The sequence below is a fragment of the Prinia subflava genome, chromosome 5 (assembly GCF_021018805.1).
Source record: "Prinia subflava isolate CZ2003 ecotype Zambia chromosome 5, Cam_Psub_1.2, whole genome shotgun sequence".
NCBI classification, from domain to species: Eukaryota; Metazoa; Chordata; class Aves; order Passeriformes; family Cisticolidae; genus Prinia; species Prinia subflava.
Window position 1 is genome coordinate 24,944,024 of NC_086251.1, and position 18,169 is coordinate 24,962,192.

General features: G+C 54.0%; 1 protein-coding gene across 8 annotated transcripts in view; it reads right to left on the reverse strand.

Moving 5' to 3' along the window:
- Window positions 1–97: 97 nt before the first annotated feature.
- DGKZ (diacylglycerol kinase zeta) overlaps window positions 98–18,169 on the reverse strand; it is a 46,947-nt gene continuing 28,875 nt past the window's right edge. For 5 of the 8 annotated variants that reach the window (XM_063398478.1, XM_063398476.1, XM_063398475.1 and 2 more), the window contains 19 exons: window positions 17,761–17,901; window positions 17,159–17,237; window positions 16,816–16,871; window positions 15,687–15,749; window positions 15,371–15,444; window positions 15,148–15,259; window positions 14,651–14,850; window positions 14,250–14,350; window positions 14,046–14,125; window positions 12,591–12,660; window positions 8,338–8,378; window positions 7,560–7,750; window positions 7,258–7,374; window positions 7,060–7,091; window positions 6,258–6,301; window positions 5,773–5,893; window positions 5,205–5,241; window positions 4,818–4,917; window positions 98–2,447 (listed from right to left, as the gene is read on the reverse strand). In XM_063398478.1, the coding sequence (XP_063254548.1) occupies window positions 2,331–2,447; window positions 4,818–4,917; window positions 5,205–5,241; window positions 5,773–5,893; window positions 6,258–6,301; window positions 7,060–7,091; window positions 7,258–7,374; window positions 7,560–7,750; window positions 8,338–8,378; window positions 12,591–12,660; window positions 14,046–14,125; window positions 14,250–14,350; window positions 14,651–14,850; window positions 15,148–15,259; window positions 15,371–15,444; window positions 15,687–15,749; window positions 16,816–16,871; window positions 17,159–17,237; window positions 17,761–17,901 (1,776 nt within the window). In that variant the 3' untranslated portion in view covers window positions 98–2,330. The remainder of the gene's footprint in view (window positions 2,448–4,817; window positions 4,918–5,204; window positions 5,242–5,772; window positions 5,894–6,257; window positions 6,302–7,059; window positions 7,092–7,257; window positions 7,375–7,559; window positions 7,751–8,337; window positions 8,379–12,590; window positions 12,661–14,045; window positions 14,126–14,249; window positions 14,351–14,650; window positions 14,851–15,147; window positions 15,260–15,370; window positions 15,445–15,686; window positions 15,750–16,815; window positions 16,872–17,158; window positions 17,238–17,760; window positions 17,902–18,169) is intronic. The other 3 variants (XM_063398477.1, XM_063398473.1, XM_063398474.1) reach the window with 2 other exon arrangements.

The window sequence follows — 18,169 nt, forward strand, 5'->3', positions numbered from 1 at the left end:
GGGCCAGAGGCCTTGGGATCCAACCTTGTTTGTGCCATGCAGGACACTGTTGTGCAGTGCCCACTGCAATCTTGCGGATGCAGCAGGAGACAGGAACTAAAACATCAATCTCTTTATTTAAATGGCAAGAAACAACAACATCCAAACAGTCAAAGTTGAAAAGCAACGGGAACACAGGCTCATGCCAGGCCCTGGGCCGGCTGGAGCCAGCACCCTCACAAAGTTACAAAAATACAATCCGACAACAGCGTCTAAGAAACACAGACCCAGGTATTGCACAGAACCCCTGCCCTCAGGGGGCAGGGCAACCAACACCCCCTCCTTCTTCACCAAAATATAAGCAGGCTTGGAATTGCACAGCAACTCAGCTCACAGGTGTATGGAGGGGCCAGGCAGGGATGGGGACAGTGTGTCTCTCAACTACCTGTACAAAAACTATAAAGGAGAAAGGGGAAAACGGAGGCTCTAAATGCCTCTGGACCAAGTTGGGCATCCCATCTGGGGCAGCAGTGATGTGGACGTCTGAGATGACAGTGCCTTGTCTGTCAGTGGCCTGCCAGCAGTGCTGATAACTCCAGGCACTTCTGGAGTGTCCCAGCTGTCAACACATTAGTACGCTATCACTTGCCAACACTGCCCTGTGCCTCAGTTCCCCAGTACAGCATCGCCCATCCTTCAAGGAAACCCTGCCCCTAGGCAAAAGGTCTGAAGAGTATTGTTGTTCCCTACAGTATCCTCATACCCTTTTCTTGGTAATAGGAGGGATTCAAACAGTGCCACCCACCACTACCCCATGGGCACAGCCGTGTGTGAGTGCACAGGGACTGCACAGACCACACACGGCAGCAGCAGTGTCCTCCCCTGGAGTCAAGCTGCGAGCAGCAACCCCCTTCACAACCACTGCTCACCAAAAGTGCCAAGCAGGCCTGCTAGGCTCAGAGTCATCATCAGCTTTTCTCTTCTGTGGGCACCTCCTGGTCTCAGAGACTCAGCTCTGCAAAAGCCTTGCTGAAGGCCTGGCTTGATGTCTCTGCATCAAGCACTCACAGCATCAACAGGAGAGATGGATTGTGGTGCCTCACACCCTATGGCAGGTGGTTGGTGAAATTCCATCCCATTGCAGGCATGACTCAAGGCTAGGAGCCCTGATGGTTCCTTTTTTTGCTAAAACTGGAGGGGGTGAGCTCATGGTCTGCCCAGGTGGGTTGTGTCTCAGCTGCATGAGCTCTCAAGTTTTCCCTGCAAAGCCCTGTGCCCAGTTTGGGGAATAGCAGGACTCAGACTAAGAGGATGCATGTTGCCAGGTTGGGGGGCAGGAGGGGATCCCTGAGAGCAGCACTTGACCCCAGCACTGCCCGTCCAGCCCCGTGCAAAGTCTGGCATTGAGGGCGAAACTGAAGCAGGGAGGGCAGCTGAATCCAAGTCAGCATTTGGGAAATATAACAGGCGTCACTGCTGCCACTGCCCCAACTGAGTGCAGCTCTCCACCATCCTGCAGCAGGCTCACAAAGAGATGCTCAGCAGAGTGGGTGTGCGAAGTGTTCCACCCCATGGAGAGAAGTGTGGTGGGAGGGTTCGATAGCCTTCCTCCATGCCACCCCAGCCAGGAGTCAGACTGCTGACTGAGCACTAAAGGCCCATCAGGACGTCACCTGCTGCCCTGCTTCCAGCTGCACCAGTCCCTGATGCTCTGAGGAAAGGCTGGATGCACAACTGACTTCCCTCCTGCTGCAGAAGGCTCTGGCTAGGGCAACACAGAGACCTGGTGTAACCCCAGGAGGGAGCGGAAGGCAGTAGGTTGTGGTACTTCCTTTGGGGCAAAGTCTGTGGCTCACAGCCTCTGCAGGCTGTCCAGGCATCCTGTGCCTCCCACAGCTGTGCCAGACAGGAGAGGAGGAACAGGACACAAACCTAGCCAAGCACCTAAAAGAGGGGCACTGCCAGCAGAGAGAGGGGCTGGGCAATGATATCCTACAAGGATCATAGGTAGCCTGTGGAGGGGGCACTGGCATTACTCCCATGAACAAGGGTGCCTGGGGGCTTCAGCCTGGCCTGCTCCAACAGGGCTGGGGGATAGAGCCCACCTAGGGCAGGGAATGTGGTGAATGAGAGGTGAAGGGGTGGACACACAAAGAATCAGGTTTCAAGTCTGAAATACCCATTGTCCTCATAAATGGAGTCCCAGCACAGCCTGGGGCAGAGCTCTTCTGCATCCATCTCCAGGGACCAGGCTGGCATCTGTGGAGGGTTGGGCCAGACACAGCTCTGCCAGTTGGCATTGTCCTCGTCTCATCTTGCGTGAGCTGCCTTGGGCTAAGGCACGCCAAGCACTACACAGCTGTCTCCTGGTCCTCTCGCTGGATCATCTGGTAGTGCTGTCGGTTCTCGAGGTAGGCAGCTAAGTCAGGGTCATTGGCTTTCTCAGCACGGTGCTTTGGGGTGTCTCCCTGCACAGGGGAGGCAAGAAGTCAAGAGTGCCAAACACTGCCTAAACTGCCTATGCACCCAAAGGCGTCCCCATTCCCCTGCATGGCTGCGTCCAGCAGAGCCTGCAGCCAAACCCCAAGTCAGGCGGCAGCCAAATGCCCATGTGCTCACCACGGGATCAAAGCGTGCTCCTGAGGAGCCTGACTACTGCAGGCCTGGAAGCTGTCCTCTGCAGGGCCATCAGCTCCAGGCATGGGCTAGGACATGACTGACTCTGGGTATCACAAGTCACCCATGAAGAGACAAAGGCTGGTCCCCACGACCTGCTCTTCCCCTGTGCTGGGGAGGCAGGCAGGAAAGGGTGAGGAATGAGGGTTATGTCTGGGGAATGCCCAGGAATACCAACCCCCCTTCCCTCTCACAGCCTGGCTAGTGCTCCAGCTCCCAGAGGAGGATCACATTTCACCAGCTTATTGCAGCCATCTGGATTGTGTCCACTAATGAACTCCCGCACTCCATAAAAAGCAAATCTGTTAACAGCTTCCAGCTCTGTCTCCTCTCCCCCTTCCCTCCCCCTGCTCCTTGCTCCTCCTCTCCAAGTGCCCAGGCTCTGCTGTGCCACTGAGAAAGGCCACAGAAGCCTGGCGCTCTGCCACTGCCATTGAAAACCGGCCCCGGAAGGGATACCCGTCCTGCCCAGCTCATCCCTGGTGCCCAGCAGGGCACGGGCAGCTGCAGCAGCGTGCCGGGGCCTCCAGAGCAGCCCACAGCCATATTCCTCCATCAGGAACAATGGTCAGACACGCAGAGCCCTCCGCTGGGCCTGGATGTGGCTGTGCACAAAAGCCCATCCGTGTGTGGCTGCAGAGAAGAGGTACCATGCACCAAGAAATCTCCTTGGTATGTGCACCCCAAGACTGGGCACACCCCGTGGTCCTGCACACACCCCCCACAGCGAGGGGATGGAGACCACTCTGTGCTTTGGTGCTGGCTCTCCTTGATGGTCTCCTCCCCACATCCCCTGAATGCAATCACTCATTTAACAGAGGAGGAATTGAGCTTCTTTCCTGTTCCCCTGCAGAAGCCCCTCTGCATCAATGCCTGCCTGCAGCCTGAAACTGGAGCTGCCAGGGCCTCCCTGCCCAGCTGGGCTGAGGCACTCCCAACTGATATGGCTCAGCCTCCCTCACCGCTGCAGGCAGCGGGATCAGCCTGCTCCAAACTCGTGCTCTGGGTCTGCCGCCGGGGTTTCTAATGAGGTGGACCCTGCCTGTGCAGGCAGGCTGTGATCCGGAGCCCATCAGGTCAGTGCAGCAGCACAGCAGGGTCCCCAGGCAGCCACAAACCCGACATGTGTTTGCACAGGCACGTGCAAACCCATTCCCTGGGGCAGGCACACGCCTGAGCAAGTCTCCCTTTTGTGCTGGCAGGCTGGGGCTGTTCCTCTCCTTCAGGCAAATGCAGGGGCTGGGGACAGGGAGGGGCCATGCCCCCTGAACTACCCTCTCCTCTTGCCTCTGCCAGCTGAGTCTCCATTCAGGGCAGCCCCACCCTGGGCACTGTGCAAGGCCTAAGCCTGAGACAGGACCAAGAAAGAGCAACGGGGAGCCAGAGATTATCTGTACTGCATCCTCTTGGACGCTGGCAAACAGGGATGTGCATTGTCTAAATGGAACCTGAAGCTCCACCGGCACCAGCACCCCTCAAACTGGGCTCCTAACTGGTGTCCCAGACCCACAGATTGCACTCTCTTGGCTTGCTCTGCTACATCACCTCTGCTACAGACCATCACTACAAGCCTCTAACAGAGAGATCTGACCACATCCTCTCTGCCATATGCCAGCCTCGGGAACCGCCTGTACCAAAATATAGCCCCAAGCCCTCCCTTTTTGCAACTCTTCTGCCAGGGCTGGCACCATTCCCTGACACTGAGGCACAGCTCAGTTAACTCAGCATGTGAGGGAAAGTGCTGCCACTGCTTGCTCCTGCTCCCCGCAGGCCAGCTTCACCCGCCAAGAGGAGCTCCCAGATCCCTCATCGTGACTGCCAGCGAGGGAGAGCGGGGGGAGTCCTGCAGCTGGGAGGGAGCTTTCAGGGAGACTGTCCTTGCTCTGACCCCTGAGGGTGGGAAGGGGGAGACAGGGATGAGACATTCCAGCCTCTTGCTTCTAATTTAATAAAACAACAGGCAGAGAAGCACCAGGAGAAGAGGGATTTAACCCCTCTGTAGCTGGGCTCTACTGGGCAAGCACAGATGATCCACGTCAGCTCCTCTCTGACTGGCAAACACCTCACCCAAAGCACCCCTGCTCTGCTCTCCTGCTAGCTCTGCTCCTTGCCAGCCCTCCGGTCACCACAGAAAGCCACAGTGCCACCGCTCCCGCTGTCACCTGCAGGTCTGTCTTCATGAGCGAGGCCCCGGCCTCCACGATGTAGTGGCAGATAGTGCGCTGGCGTAAGGCTGCAGCCTGGTGCAAGCTGGTTTCACCGCTGAGGAGGAGAAAGCGGGAGATGTGAGATGCCCCCCTGAGCAGGGACAATCAGCACATGCAGGTGGCAGCAAGAGATAGCAATTCAGTGGCAGCAGGAGCTGATGGTGAGTTGTGTTTGTCCAGGCAGCCCTGGCAGAGGAGGGGGTGCTACTCAGGGGCAGTCTGTCCAAAACGGACTGGGAATCATGGCTGGCAATTAGAGCAAGGGCAGCTGAAGTGCCCCTAAGACTGGTCACATCGCAGAGGGTCTGGCCAACAGGTAATGCCAGTCAGGCAGTAACTTACTTCTCCTCCTCTGTGGCATCAAGGATTTCTGAAGGAGCTGTGGAAAGAAAGAGTGCAGGTGAGTGACACCTAGCTCCAGGACAGAGACAGACCTGCCTACTCCCTGGTCACAGGGATGATCTGCATCATTCCATAGGGGCTGCTATTTTCATGCCTGCAAAAGTCCTAGCTCCAAAGAACTCAGGCCAGCAGTGGCATTCGAGCCCAGCTGATCCCAGGAAAGAATTGGTTGTGGACTCGCTACAGATAAATATCTAAATAAAAAGGAAGTTGTCTGTATTTCAGTGGGAACTGCCAAAAACAAGAGGTCAGCTGCCTTGAAGGCAGAAGCAAGACACTGAGAATGTTGCCCAGAGACATGCCAATTCCTGCCAGGATGCAGCAACAGCCATGAGGACACCCCAATACTGGCAGACAGATGCCAGGAAAAGCCCGTACAGCAGAAGGATGATGTAGCACACCCAGAGGGAAGGGATGTTAGCCCAGGAGTACTCCCTCTGAGCAGAGAGTTGATTTATTTTGGCTGCTAGGCTCCTTTGCTAAGAGTGACACTCTGGCTCCAGCTCACCATTCTCGATGATGTATTTGACGATGTCCTTGCTTCCTGATTTGACAGCATGGTGGAGGACAGTCTGGCCCGAGGAGTCTCGCACCATCAGGTCTCTTCCAGCCTGGTGCAGCTCTTGGAACTACAGGATTGTCAGATTGCTCAGGATGAGTTGCATTTCCCAGCTCCAAGCCCCAGCATTATGTGCCTGGAGTGCCTGACAGATTGTGTGGATACTTGGGGCTGGTGGGGAGCTTTGTCCAGCTCAGCCACGCTATCAAGTCCCTTCCCCCCTCTTCCCTTCGTGTCTCCCAGGAGATGAACCAGGGCTCCTTGCCAAAAGCCTGCCTGGTTTCCAGCCACCACTCCTGAAGGAAGGCCCTTGACAGGCGCTGCTCCAGGGCAATTGCGGAGCTTGGCTGGCAGGGCTTCCCTTAGCCCAAGGGGCACACCAGCCCAGGAGCCAGCCCTGGCTGCTCATTGCAGCAGGCTGCTGGAGCACCTACCTTGCTGAAGTTGCCACTCTTGGCAGCTTCTATCAGAAGGTCATCTGCAAAGAGAGACACGTCTGGGTCAGAAAAGTCAATCTGTCACAGAGCTTATCTAATCCTGGAGACAAGTTGAGCACCAGAGGTGTGGAGCAGGAGCACAAGCTCCTCCATGGATTAACCCCTTGGTTACACTGCATTTATATGGCTCCTCCACCTTCAGGAATGTAAGGAACAAGCCAGGGGAAGGAAAGAGACGCTGTGTAGCTAGGGGTGCAGCCAGACCTCAGCCTCAGGGAGGTGCATGCCCAGGGAGAGTAGTCTCTGCCCCTGGGCAGGATAGCTCTGGTGAAAGCAGGGAGCAGGTCTCCTGGGCATCAGCTAGCAGCCAAGATGTCTCTCACCAATGACTCACTCACACCTCCAGGCTCCAATCAAGTTTCAGGAAACTCCTTCCATTTGTTCAGCTTGGTGAGGCCCCTGATCTAGTGTTCCCACCTCCTCAGGGAGAGGCAGAGGCAGCCTCCCAACCCAGTCCACAGCGCTCAGCTCTGCAGGTGGGGGATTAACCCCTTGCCACATCATTTCCCGCATGGTGCAGCCAGGAAGGCGCCTGGCTGGGCCACTCCACAAATCACTGTCAGGTCTCTCCTGCTCAGCTCTGGGTCACCCGCCCGCAGGGCTCCATGTTTCAGGACACATGGAACAACAGGGCTCCTCCCAGGCCACCAGGGAAAGGATTGGACAAAAAAATCCATGGCAGGAAAACAAAAGAGTGCAACCTGAGAGGGAGTATGACCAGGGGTGGGACTCCACTCACCTTTATGTGGGAGGCAGCGCTCAGGCTCAGCGCTGGAAGGGAAGAAGAGAAAGTATAACTAACCCTGCCAGTCCTGGCAGCAGATGGCCCTAATGGGGGTTAGAGAAACCTGCCTGTGGCACTCCTTCCCTGAGCTGGTTCTTCCCCATCCCCACTCCCATTTCTACTGCTGCTTCTGGAACCATTGCTCATCCATACCTGACACTGGCCTTAGTTTGGCTGGAAGACACCCATGTCCTTTGCCCCACAGGCCAGGTGCTGGAGCTTGACCCAATGGCTGAGCCACCTGGTGATGCCCCACTGTTTAGGGCAACCCTGGCAGAGGAACAAGGAAAACAGGATGGCATCTCATCCCTTGGTCTTACTCAACACTGAATTCCTGCTTACTTCCAGGGAGCTCCCCTGTAATCTGGCCCAGGGATCAATGCTGTGAAGGCAACCCTAGCTCTCCCATCACTGCCCATTATTTGTGAGGCCCAGCACTCCCACTTCAGACTCACCTGGGGGCAGGAGAGGAGGGTGGAGAGGAGGAAGAGGAGGGAAATGTAAAATGGTGCCCAGGGGGTGTGGCAGATGAGTCCACCAGATCGGGCATGGCAGGAGAAGTGCTCACAGTCTGAGTGACCACTAGCTCTGGGTCCAGCACATAGAGCTCATCCTGAGAGATCTCTGTCACATAGTTGAGGTGTTCCTGAAAGACACAAGTCAGGACATGCTTCCTCAGAAGCAAGACCTACTTCTACAAACTCCATCCCCTCATATCCCAGTGGGTGGGTTTGTGGCCCACCCATTTGTTCAGCAGACCAATAGTGGCTTGAGCAGTCTTGTGCCTGGGAGCCTTTGCATTTCCTTGTTCTTTTCAGGCTTCCTGTCTCCTGCCACCTGATCAACCTTGTAAACCTTATCTCCATGTCCTTCTCCTCAGTTCATTAGGGAAAGTATCTCACGCTGGTGAAGATGGCCCCAGCTGGTGGGTCCCCTGGCCAGTCTTGCTATGTTTGCTATTCCTTACCTGCTGCACTGGATGGCCTTGCAGGCAGCTTTCAACCCAAGGTTCTGTGCTACCACACAGGCTTCTTCCATTTTCTCCTGAACCCTGGAGGTGCCAAGCCCGGTCCTGGGCCAGGCTCATGCCATCCCTTTGGGGGATGCCAAAGGGCAGGGCAGTGGTATGAGACCCGTGTGGCCACAAGGCTATGCCTGCCTGTTGGTCTGTGTGCAGGGGGACACCCAAGCAGCCTCCCGGGGGATGACAGTGCAGGACGAGGCTGCACTCACCTGTGCCCGGTCTATCCTGTAGAACCGATCGGCCGTGGTTGCTGTAAGACAGGAACAGAACGAGACAGGCTGAACCTTGGCGTGAGACAAGGGAGATGGCCTCTTCCCACCAGGAGCCACAGTGAGCTATCCAGCCACTTCATGGCTTGCACAGAGGATACAGCAAAGCAAACAACAGCCCCTGATCAGGAGCAAACCATTTCCCTTCATGGTTCTGCTCGTGTCTTCACCCTAGAGGCAGCCCCTTAGGCCTAAGGACCACCATGCCCCTGTGAAACATGCCTTTGCTTGCTGTCTCCTCCTCAGTGACTTCTGGCAGGGAGCCACAGGTAAGGCAAGAATACAACTAGCTGATGCCATGGCCTTTCTGGGGGCTTTCAGGTGCTCCAGCATCATCCTGAGCAGATGAAGCTCAGGGCTATGCAGTGCACATCTCAGCATTCACTTATACCAGGTAGGGAACTGCTGTGATGAACATGGTGCAGCTTGTTAACAGTGCTCAGAAATGGGGGCACTACAGGAGGCTGGGAGAAGAGAGAGCTCAGCCTCCTGCTGACTTGACTAAGGACCTCCATGAGGCCACTCAGAGTATTGTGACTACCAGGCACAATAAAGCATGCCACCACCAGCTGCAGATCCAAGCCCCTGTCTACTAAGATGGCAGGAGAGCTTCAAATCAGCCTCCAGCCTGCCTGAGTGCATCTCTCTGCTCATCCCTCTTCCTTAGAGAAGAGATCACCACAGAGAGAGAGAAGCTGCAACAGAGAAAGTGGCTATGCTGGAGCCAGACACACACAGCCACCACTCCTAGGGGAGCAGGGAAGGATTATGGACTTAGGGCATCACTAAGGGAGACCAGAACAGGTAAGAGCACAGTCCCAGGACGGCTGGATTCCCATGCAGGGCAGCATTTCCCTAACATCCTTAAAGGCTGCTGGTGCCAGTCCAGGAGAGGTTGCTGCAGTGGGATCCTCTCAGACCCAAGGAAGTCTTGCTGCAAACAGAGTGGGGATGTGCCAGGGCAGGTGAGAAGAGTGAAAGAGCCATGTTTATCCTAGATATTTGCCATCCAGGCAGCTACTATTCAAGGCCTATAATTCAGCCACTTGAATAACCTGTGCTGTGTTGAATGAGACATTTTCCTGTTTCCTGACACATTTTCATGAGCCCAGAACCTGCTGTTGGCAGACTGGCAGGAGAAGGGAAAGCAGTTCTGGTACAGCAGTCCCAGTAGTGACACCTGGGAGCAGCAGCACCAGCAGCACCACACACAGGGCTGGAACCGTGAAGGGAGAAGTTGCACCCTCCCTGCCTAGTGTGAGGCTTCCAGCCCCACCTTGCAACCCATGGTTGTGCCCTGCTGTGGTCTACACTCTTCTTGCTGGGATGTCAAAGCGATGAAATGCTACCAACGGGCCTTTCACTCAGCCAGCTTCCAGGTACAGAGGGAGCTTCTTGGTCAGAGAAGGCAAAGGGAGACGAGAAAGCTACTTTGAGGCAGGGGAGAAGCAGCAGCTGGAGCCCAGCAGGGAGGCTCTCTCAAATAACATGCGATGCTTATGGCGAGCCCAGCTCCGAGCATGCTGGAGCAGGGGGGCCCCCTGCCTGCACAACGCAGGAGAGCATCCCCGGCAGTCTGCAGGGACAAACACACACCGCCAAACTGCCTTCAGCTCCAAGGGCAAGAGAACCACTGACTCCCCTTGCTCTGCTCCGGGTCAGCAGCCAGACACACAGCCTAGGGGAAAGCACTGTGTGCTCAGCCCCAAAGACCCCAATATCCCCGAGTCCCAAGCCGCAGTGGTTCCCTATGGCTTGTCACTGAATGTCTGTTCTCTCACCCCCCAAATTCATAGAATCACAGAGTGATCGAATTGCTTAGGTTGGAAAAGACCCTTAAGATTATCAAGTCCAACTATTAAACCAACGCTGCCAAGTCCACCACTAAACCACATCCCTAAATGCCACATCTACACATCTTTTAAGTATCTTTACGGATGGGGATTCATCCACTTCCCTGAGCAGCCTGTTCCAATGCTTGATCACCCATTCAGTGGGAAAAAAAATCTCCCTGATGCAACTTGAGGTCTTTAATTTCCCTTCATCCTCCTGCTTGTTACTTGGGAGAAGAGACCAACACAATTTGACACAACCTCCTTCCAAGTAGTTGTAGACAGAGATAAGGTCTACCCTCAGCCTCCTTTTCTCCAGGCTAACCTCCTAAGATCTGTGTCCAGACTCTTCCCCAGCTCTGTTGCCCTTCTCTGGATATGCTTTAGCACCTCAATGTCTTTCGTGCAGTGAGGGGCCCAAAACTGGATGCAGGATTCCTGGTGTGGCCTCCCCAGGGCTGAGTACAGGGAGAAAATCACTGCCCTGGTCCCATTGACTACACTTTCCTTGATCCAGACCAGGGTGACACTGGCCTTCGTGGCCACCTGGACACTGTTGGAGACTGAAATAGTTCATGCCTCAAACACTAATATAAAGTTTTGCTCATTATAACAAAAACAATAAAGAAGCTACAATCAAAGAAGTCTCCCTGAAGATACCTGACTGGGACTTTGGACTGCTGAGATTAGATAAAAGGAAACCTCATTCTTCAATCACCTGAAACAAACAAGTAAACAAGGAAAAGAATGTGAGCCAAACTCAGCAGTCGTGCTAAGAATCAGGCCGTAGCCCACAGACCCATCTGTTGGGAGCAAGTTTGCACAGATATCCCCCCAAGCTGAGCGGTGGGGGTGGAGTTTAGGATGTTTTGGTGTGTTGTAACCTCTGTTCAGGGGCTGTGAACCCACCCCCCCTTATACAAACTGGTTATGGAACCCCCAACCCTGGGAAGGCCACATCCATGGGACATTCACTTGAGGGTCAGCTGAGGGGGTGCACTAATCCATCAAAGGCCCCCCAGAGTGCCCCCACAGTCATTCCTGAGGACTTCACCACAGGACTCCATGTGATGCAACAAATGTGGAAGAGACAGCAGCAAACTCCCCCCTTCCCCTGCCCCCAAGAGGTGCCTGCATTTTCCTACCTGGCCTGAGGGTATATTAACCAATCAGATTCTGTGCTTTTTGGGGGGACCTTCACCACCAAAAAGGCCAGCTGGAGAGGATCAATGGAGCATTGCTGGGATCCATGGGGTGGTGATACTCTCCTTATTCTGTTCCTGTTAATTTCTTTCTGTCTCCTCCACCTATTTTCTATTTCTCTCTCTCTCTCTCTCATATTTACTATCAAATAAAACCCATACTATTGTCACTGGCATATGGTTTCATTTGCACCTTAATTCAGGCAGGGCATTCCTAAGAACCCTAGCAATCGGATCCTGACAGACACACCGAATCATGTTCAGCTGCTGTTGACCAGCACCCCCACGTCCTTTTCTGCTGGGCAGCTTTACAGCCTCCCTTCCTCCAGCCTGCAGCACTGCACAGGGCAGTTGTGACCCAAGGGCAGGACATTTACTTTTCTGAACCTCATGCAATTGGCTTTGGCCCATGATCCAGCCTGTCCAGATCCCTCTGCAGCACCTTCCTGCCCCCCAGCAGATCAACACTCCCACCCAACTTGTCTGTAAATAATTGAGGGTGCACTTGTTCTCCCCGTCCAGACTGATAAAGACAATAAACAGGACCAGGCCTGATCCTGAGCCCTGGGGATCACCACTGGTGACCGGCCATCAGCTGGATGTAACTCCAGGCACCACCACTCTCTGGGTCTGGCTGTCCAGCTGGTTTTCATCCAGTGAACAGTGCACTCACGCACAAGCAACCAGTTTTCCCAGGAGAATGCTGTGGGAAACAGAGTCAAAGATTGTACTGAACCTCAGGTGGACAACAACTTTTCACTCCCACTGAGCAGGTCACCTCGACATAGGAAGAGATCAGCTTGGTGTCCTCCCTTGCCTGTCCCCTCTGCAGAGTTTATAGCCATCCATTGCAGCACCCCAGTTGTGTGACTTGTCCCACCCTGTCTCTGTGATGGCAATTATGTCATTTGGCTCCTCCTGTTTGTAGCCCATGCTGCATGCACTTCAGCTGGGCTACTGATTCCTCCACTTTTCTGGGCATAGGAGCTCTAATTCCTATGCCCTAATTCTCAAGTGCTTCTGTGGTTTCTAACGCATTGGTAACCCCTGGATCTTTGCAGCTATGTGGATGTCCATCCCCCACCTCCACTGAGCTGGCTAGACCTTGCTAGCATATCATCAGACCCAGTCAGCACTCCTAGGGGAGGATGATACTCACAGTCCAGGAAGCACCACTTGGGTGACAGCTTCTGGAATGACAGTGTCTTCGGCTTGGCTCCATCTCCCTCCTGCATAATAAACGAGAGAATAAAGATGTATCTTGGCCTCTGCACCTCTCTTCAGAGCATTGCTCCTGCTTTGGGAGATTCCTGCAGACACAGAGGACTACAGGCACTTGGATGAAATTGAACACAGGCACAGCATACTGCAACAGGGAGCACCATGGGACAGACTGGAGCTGACTGTACAGCACTGTCACGAGACAAGCCCATGAGGCTGGCACAGTGGACATGACGGATGGGCCCGCAGGACAGAGAGAGGCCATACACACCTGGAAGAGCAGGCGCTCTAAAGCAGAGGGCTGTGCAGGGAAATCCTGCAGAAAGGCAAGGTGTCCTGTTACAGCCTGTGTCTGGGCAGCCCCCCAGTCCCTCTCTTACCCCATTGGAGATGCTTAATGTGCTGCCATATCTGGCCTTACACACTGTCTGGCCAAGGTACTTGGTCCTTGCCTGGCTTTAAGGTCAGAGCACAGTGCTTGCCCAAGGAGTGAAAAGAGGTAAACCATGAAGTGACCAAGGAACACCAGCAACCTGCACAGTTTTAAAGGTGCAGGAGATTGCAGGGGCATCAGTCTACCACACTGACACAGCAGGGAGGCATTACCCTGTGAACTCAGGAGCTGCTAGCCATGTGTCTGCCTGTGTGTCCTCACCAGTGCCTGGGCACAAAGTGGGCAGGGGCACGCATACAGAGCAGGCACAGCAAGAGGCAGGTGCCAGTGTGCCAGCCCAGGCAAACAGCTCTGCAACTGAGCTCTGCGGGACTCTACACGTACACTGTATGGGATTCCCACAGGCACAAGAGCCAGCTAACAGCAGACTAAGGCAGGTTTCTTCAATCTTCTGTGCAACAATCAAAATGAGTAGTGCAGCACCAGGAGCCACACTATGGGCTTAGAAGGCATTGTTCACCAGGAGCATGAGTTACACTGTCTGTGTACAGGTCACAGGCACGTGTTAGTACATTGGGCAAGGACACAAAAAATAGTGCTTGCAAATGAGAAGAGTGGGAGGGGTTATAAACCTAATCCAGGTACCTGGAGAGGGCAGAACTATGACAGGAAATACAGAGCCTGTGGAGGGTTGAAGGGTTATAGGCCCCTAAGGATGTGTGCTGGTGTTTTATATTAACCAGTAGTTTTTCAGGGCTCTGGGCTTGGAGAACAGTCAGAAGAGCAATCCTGAAAAAGAAGCTGCCAGGCAGCATGGAGCAACAAGGCATCCAGTTTGGGACCCTGCTTCCACCACATGGTGAAGGCAAACCATGAGCTCTTAGTGTGACCCAAAGCAAGAATGTGTGTGCTGGTGTGTCCAGCTGGCTTAGAAATCTTTTCCCTGAGTCCCCTCATCCTCAGTATTCAGCCATGACCACTTTTCCCTCAGAGACTCACCTCCTGCAGCTTCTCAATCTGGGTCCGGCACAACTCCAGGTCACTGTCTCCTGGAACCACGATGATCCCCAGTGGCACAGCTGGAGGACAGGGCACAGGCACAACTCAGGGAGCAGCCCACGCCCCATTCCCAATACCTCACACAGTTTAGCTACAGGCGTTGCCAGACTTGGGGACTGCAGCTCCCACCCTCTGGTCACTCACAGGCTTCCTTGAGCTTTTCCTTGTCGTAGTTGAGTGCCTCATAGTCACGCATGCTGATTCTGCTCACCCGGATCCGCAGCCGCTCAGGCACTGGCTGCTGGCTGTGTGCAGGGGGCAGGGAGAAAGGAAGATATCAGGAAGTGACAGCCTGCTTTCTCCTTATTCCCCTCATTCCTCCAAAACTGGCAAGAGCACACTATTGTATAGACTAGGGTGGGGAGCTTGGCACCAGCAGCTTCTTCAGCATCAGGGTCTGACCTTATTTCTGTGACCTAATCCCTTCGAGACCCTCCCCAAGAAAGGACTGAAATGCCTCTGCCAGGGACAGATCAGTCCCATCCCTTTCCCTGCCAACCGTCCTTCCTAGGAGAGGAGGTGGCAGATGGATCTGAGGAACCTACTCATTGAGCAGAGGCATGGAGTTGCGCCGCTTGGTCTTCTGCACCATGTTGGCTTGGTTGCGCAGAGAGATGCGGATGCAGGAAGCCGCCAGCTTGCAGGGCTCTCCATCTACCTGCATGGGGATGGCCTTGGACGTGGTGAGAACCACCTGCCGGCACTGACAGAGCCGCTCCCCATGGCCACCGACCTGCAGGGCAGCCTGTGAAAGGGAACAGAGAGCAGAACATGCACTGAGATGTGGATGAGGGGAACACTCATTGTCAGCTGGATGTTACAAGTCTCAGGGTCTCAGGTTTCATTTCAGTGAGAAGGGATTCACAGAGACCAGGGCATGACAGCACCTCACCTAAATCTTAGAGAGCAGATACTGTCACATAAGGCAGCACCACAACTCCTCCAGAGAGGATCTGTGGAGCTGTGGGCTGGCTGACACCTGGTCAGTAGGCCCATTCACTCCCCTGGCTGCTACCTACAATTGGCAACGGCACTGACTCACCAGCGATGTCATGGTGAAGCCGATAACTTCAATGCAGCCGTCATCGTGGCGCTGGGGCTCGAAGTCATGGTGCTCCCCAGGGTTGCCCCAGGGCATGGTGCCTGCACAATACCTGTGAAAGGACAGGAAGAAATGCCTAGACTGGCATCCCAAACCCAGGCAAGGATCTACATAACAGTTGTGAGAAGCCCAGCATATGAAGGCAGGTCCTGGGGGTGCTCACCTTGGGATGTTAAGGAAGACCAGGCACTGTGGTTTCAGGTCCTGAATCTTGGAGGTCAGGTCTGTCCCATCACACTAGAGATGACACAGGGGTGTTCAGACTGCTGTAAGGGGGAGCCTGCTTCGTCCTACCCACTAAGGAAGAGATGGCCTCCCTCCTCTGCTCCCTACAGTGGGTGTTTTCCAAGTCAGGGGAAGTTGATGCTCCCAGAAACATATCTGCTCCCCAGCCCTGACATCCTCAGTGTGCCAAGGGACATTCCTCACACCTCCACAGCTCAACCCCTCCCTGGACCAGAGCACCCCAGCATACTCACAACCAGCCTGACATGCTTCGCCAAGTCTTTGGAGCTCCCGGTGAGGAAGTCGGAGAAGGCCGTCTGCCAAGGCAAGAGACAGAGTTAGTGCCCAGCTGTTCACTGGAACGAGCAGCCTGCCACTGACCTGCAACTCAGCCTGCCACTGACCTGCCACACACCTCAGCTGCTGAAACCTGCAAACCCTCTTTTCAGCCACTGGCATGAGTCCCCTTCTCCACCAAAACAACCTGATCCATTCCTCTTGCTATTTGGCCTACCAAAAACCTCGAGGAACCTTCAGTAACACGCTGTAATATTCCCTTGCCAGCCCAGTCCTGACTTTAAGGAAGAGCTGGCAAGATGAGTCTCCTCCAGTAAGAATCAAGTCACAAGAGACCAATTCAGTCTCAAGCTGTAATGAAGTACCACAAAACAGAACTGAAGTGACCCCACCAGAAATTTCCAGGAGGGACAGCATGGGTCCCCTTTGGGTTTAACTGTGCAGACAGGAAAACACACACAAACAGGACAGATGTGAGATGGCACAGAGCAGCACTTGGCCTTTAGTACTGCTCAAATACCAGTCACCAGACACATGGCTAGAAAGTATATTAAGGAAGAGGAGACAGAGGAACAAAGATGATACTGAGACACAAAGCTTTAGAGGTGAGACACAGGAGGCTGGTGTAATTATCCAGGAACCTGTAACTGGTCCAAGGTATATAATAAAAGACTGAAGTAGTGTGTAGACTATGGAAAGACTTCCTTTTCATTTGCACGGGGGACAGCCTGCCTTCCCACAGCTCCAGAGAGGTCCTGCCTGGGTGACCACCTGTGAGCTTGAGATCAAGAACAATAGTGGCAGGAGATCAATACGGCAACTGTACTGCAGGCCATGGAGCAAGCTGTACTGCCAGCAGCACTCGCAGCCCAAGGGCAGCTGTGACTCCCTGCACTGCTGCATTTCTCCAGCAACTCTCCAGCTTTGAGCTGGGGGGCTTAGCTTCGGTGCATGTGAAGGTCCATGTGAAGGTCCATGTAACTCAAATGGGTGAGTTTAGGGTGCAGACAGGAGGCAGGTCCATGCCTGTGCTGCAGTTGTTAAGGCTGCTATGACGGTAGGCTCAGATATCCCCCACACACTCACCCCAGCATAGAACATTTTATTCCGAAACCGGCTGTTGAACTTCTCTGGGTTGGCCTCTAGGGAAAGGAGAAAAAAGTCCAGGTCACTGGCCTACACATGGAAATATTTCACTTGCCAGCTCTCCTCAAACACAGCTCTCCAGCCAGCCTCAGCCAGGGGTCTGCCCCCAGCTTCTTTCCTGTGCGGGCACCCTTCTTCCCCCTATGCATCTTGGACTTGCTCCTCATGTTTCACCTCCAGCTCTGTCCCTAAAGCAATTCTCTTGCTCATTTTCCTGAGGAATCCACGAACAAGAACAGGTCCATCCCACAGAACCCGACCGAGTCCTGCCGCTGCCCTGTACCTCGGGATTCGTGGAACTCCAGTGTCACCCGTGCGTCAAAGCCAAGGCTGAAGTAGTTATTAAAGACATCCAAAGGGAGCTGAAATGGAAAGGAGGAATAAGGATGAGGCTGCCAGCATGTGCCCACAGAAAAGACGAGGTCAGGTTACAGCAGCAGAGCCACTACAGTGCTCATGAGGCTGAGGGTCCCTGCTTGCCTTTTCCCTAGGAAAATACAGAGGTCATCAGCCTGAGATGAAGAATTAGCTCCTGGCTCCTAGGGGTAATGGAAATGGTCCAAGGGGACACATTCTGCTCTCTGAGGTTTCTGCAATCACCCATGTTTCTGTTAAAGAAAACAGTCTCACAGACGACTGGGCTTGTATCTGTTTCAAGTTGTGGTTAAAAACCTTTGGTAGGTATTTAGTTATGAACTCTACATACACTCTTGCCATGAGTGCTGTGGCTCAGAGCCATGAACAGAATGGTGAAATTGGAGGAGTGAGAGGGAGACACCAACCCAAGAATGTAGCCCCCAGGTGCTGGGACTGCCTGAGCCAGTGGCAGAAGAGAGAATGCAGACCTCCTGCACAGGGAAGAGACACAGAGAGGAGATGTCCCACCTTGTCAGCAGCTGCCTCATCCCTTTCCTCGGGGTTTGTGTCAGGGTTTGGCTCCACATGGAGGTTCCAGCGATCAAGCTGCACTATGTTCCCATCTTCTACGTGCGACAGGATCTTGGACAGAGGCTCATCCGTGTAACCCTGGTGAACAGAAGGACCTGGTAGAACCTGGAGTCTCATGCCTGCCTCCCACAGAGATACCCCAGACAGCAGGCTTTGGTAAAGCCTGCTGTAAAAGATGTAGAAGAGATCAACTCTACTTGAATGCCCAACAGAGCGGGACTTGAAATTTTAAAAATCTTTTAAAAATCTTCCTAAGTCTGAAAAAGCAATTGCCTTTGTATGATCTAATACAAAACCATTCAAAAGTCAGAAGAATGGCAACACCCAAATTGCACTTATTTGTTGG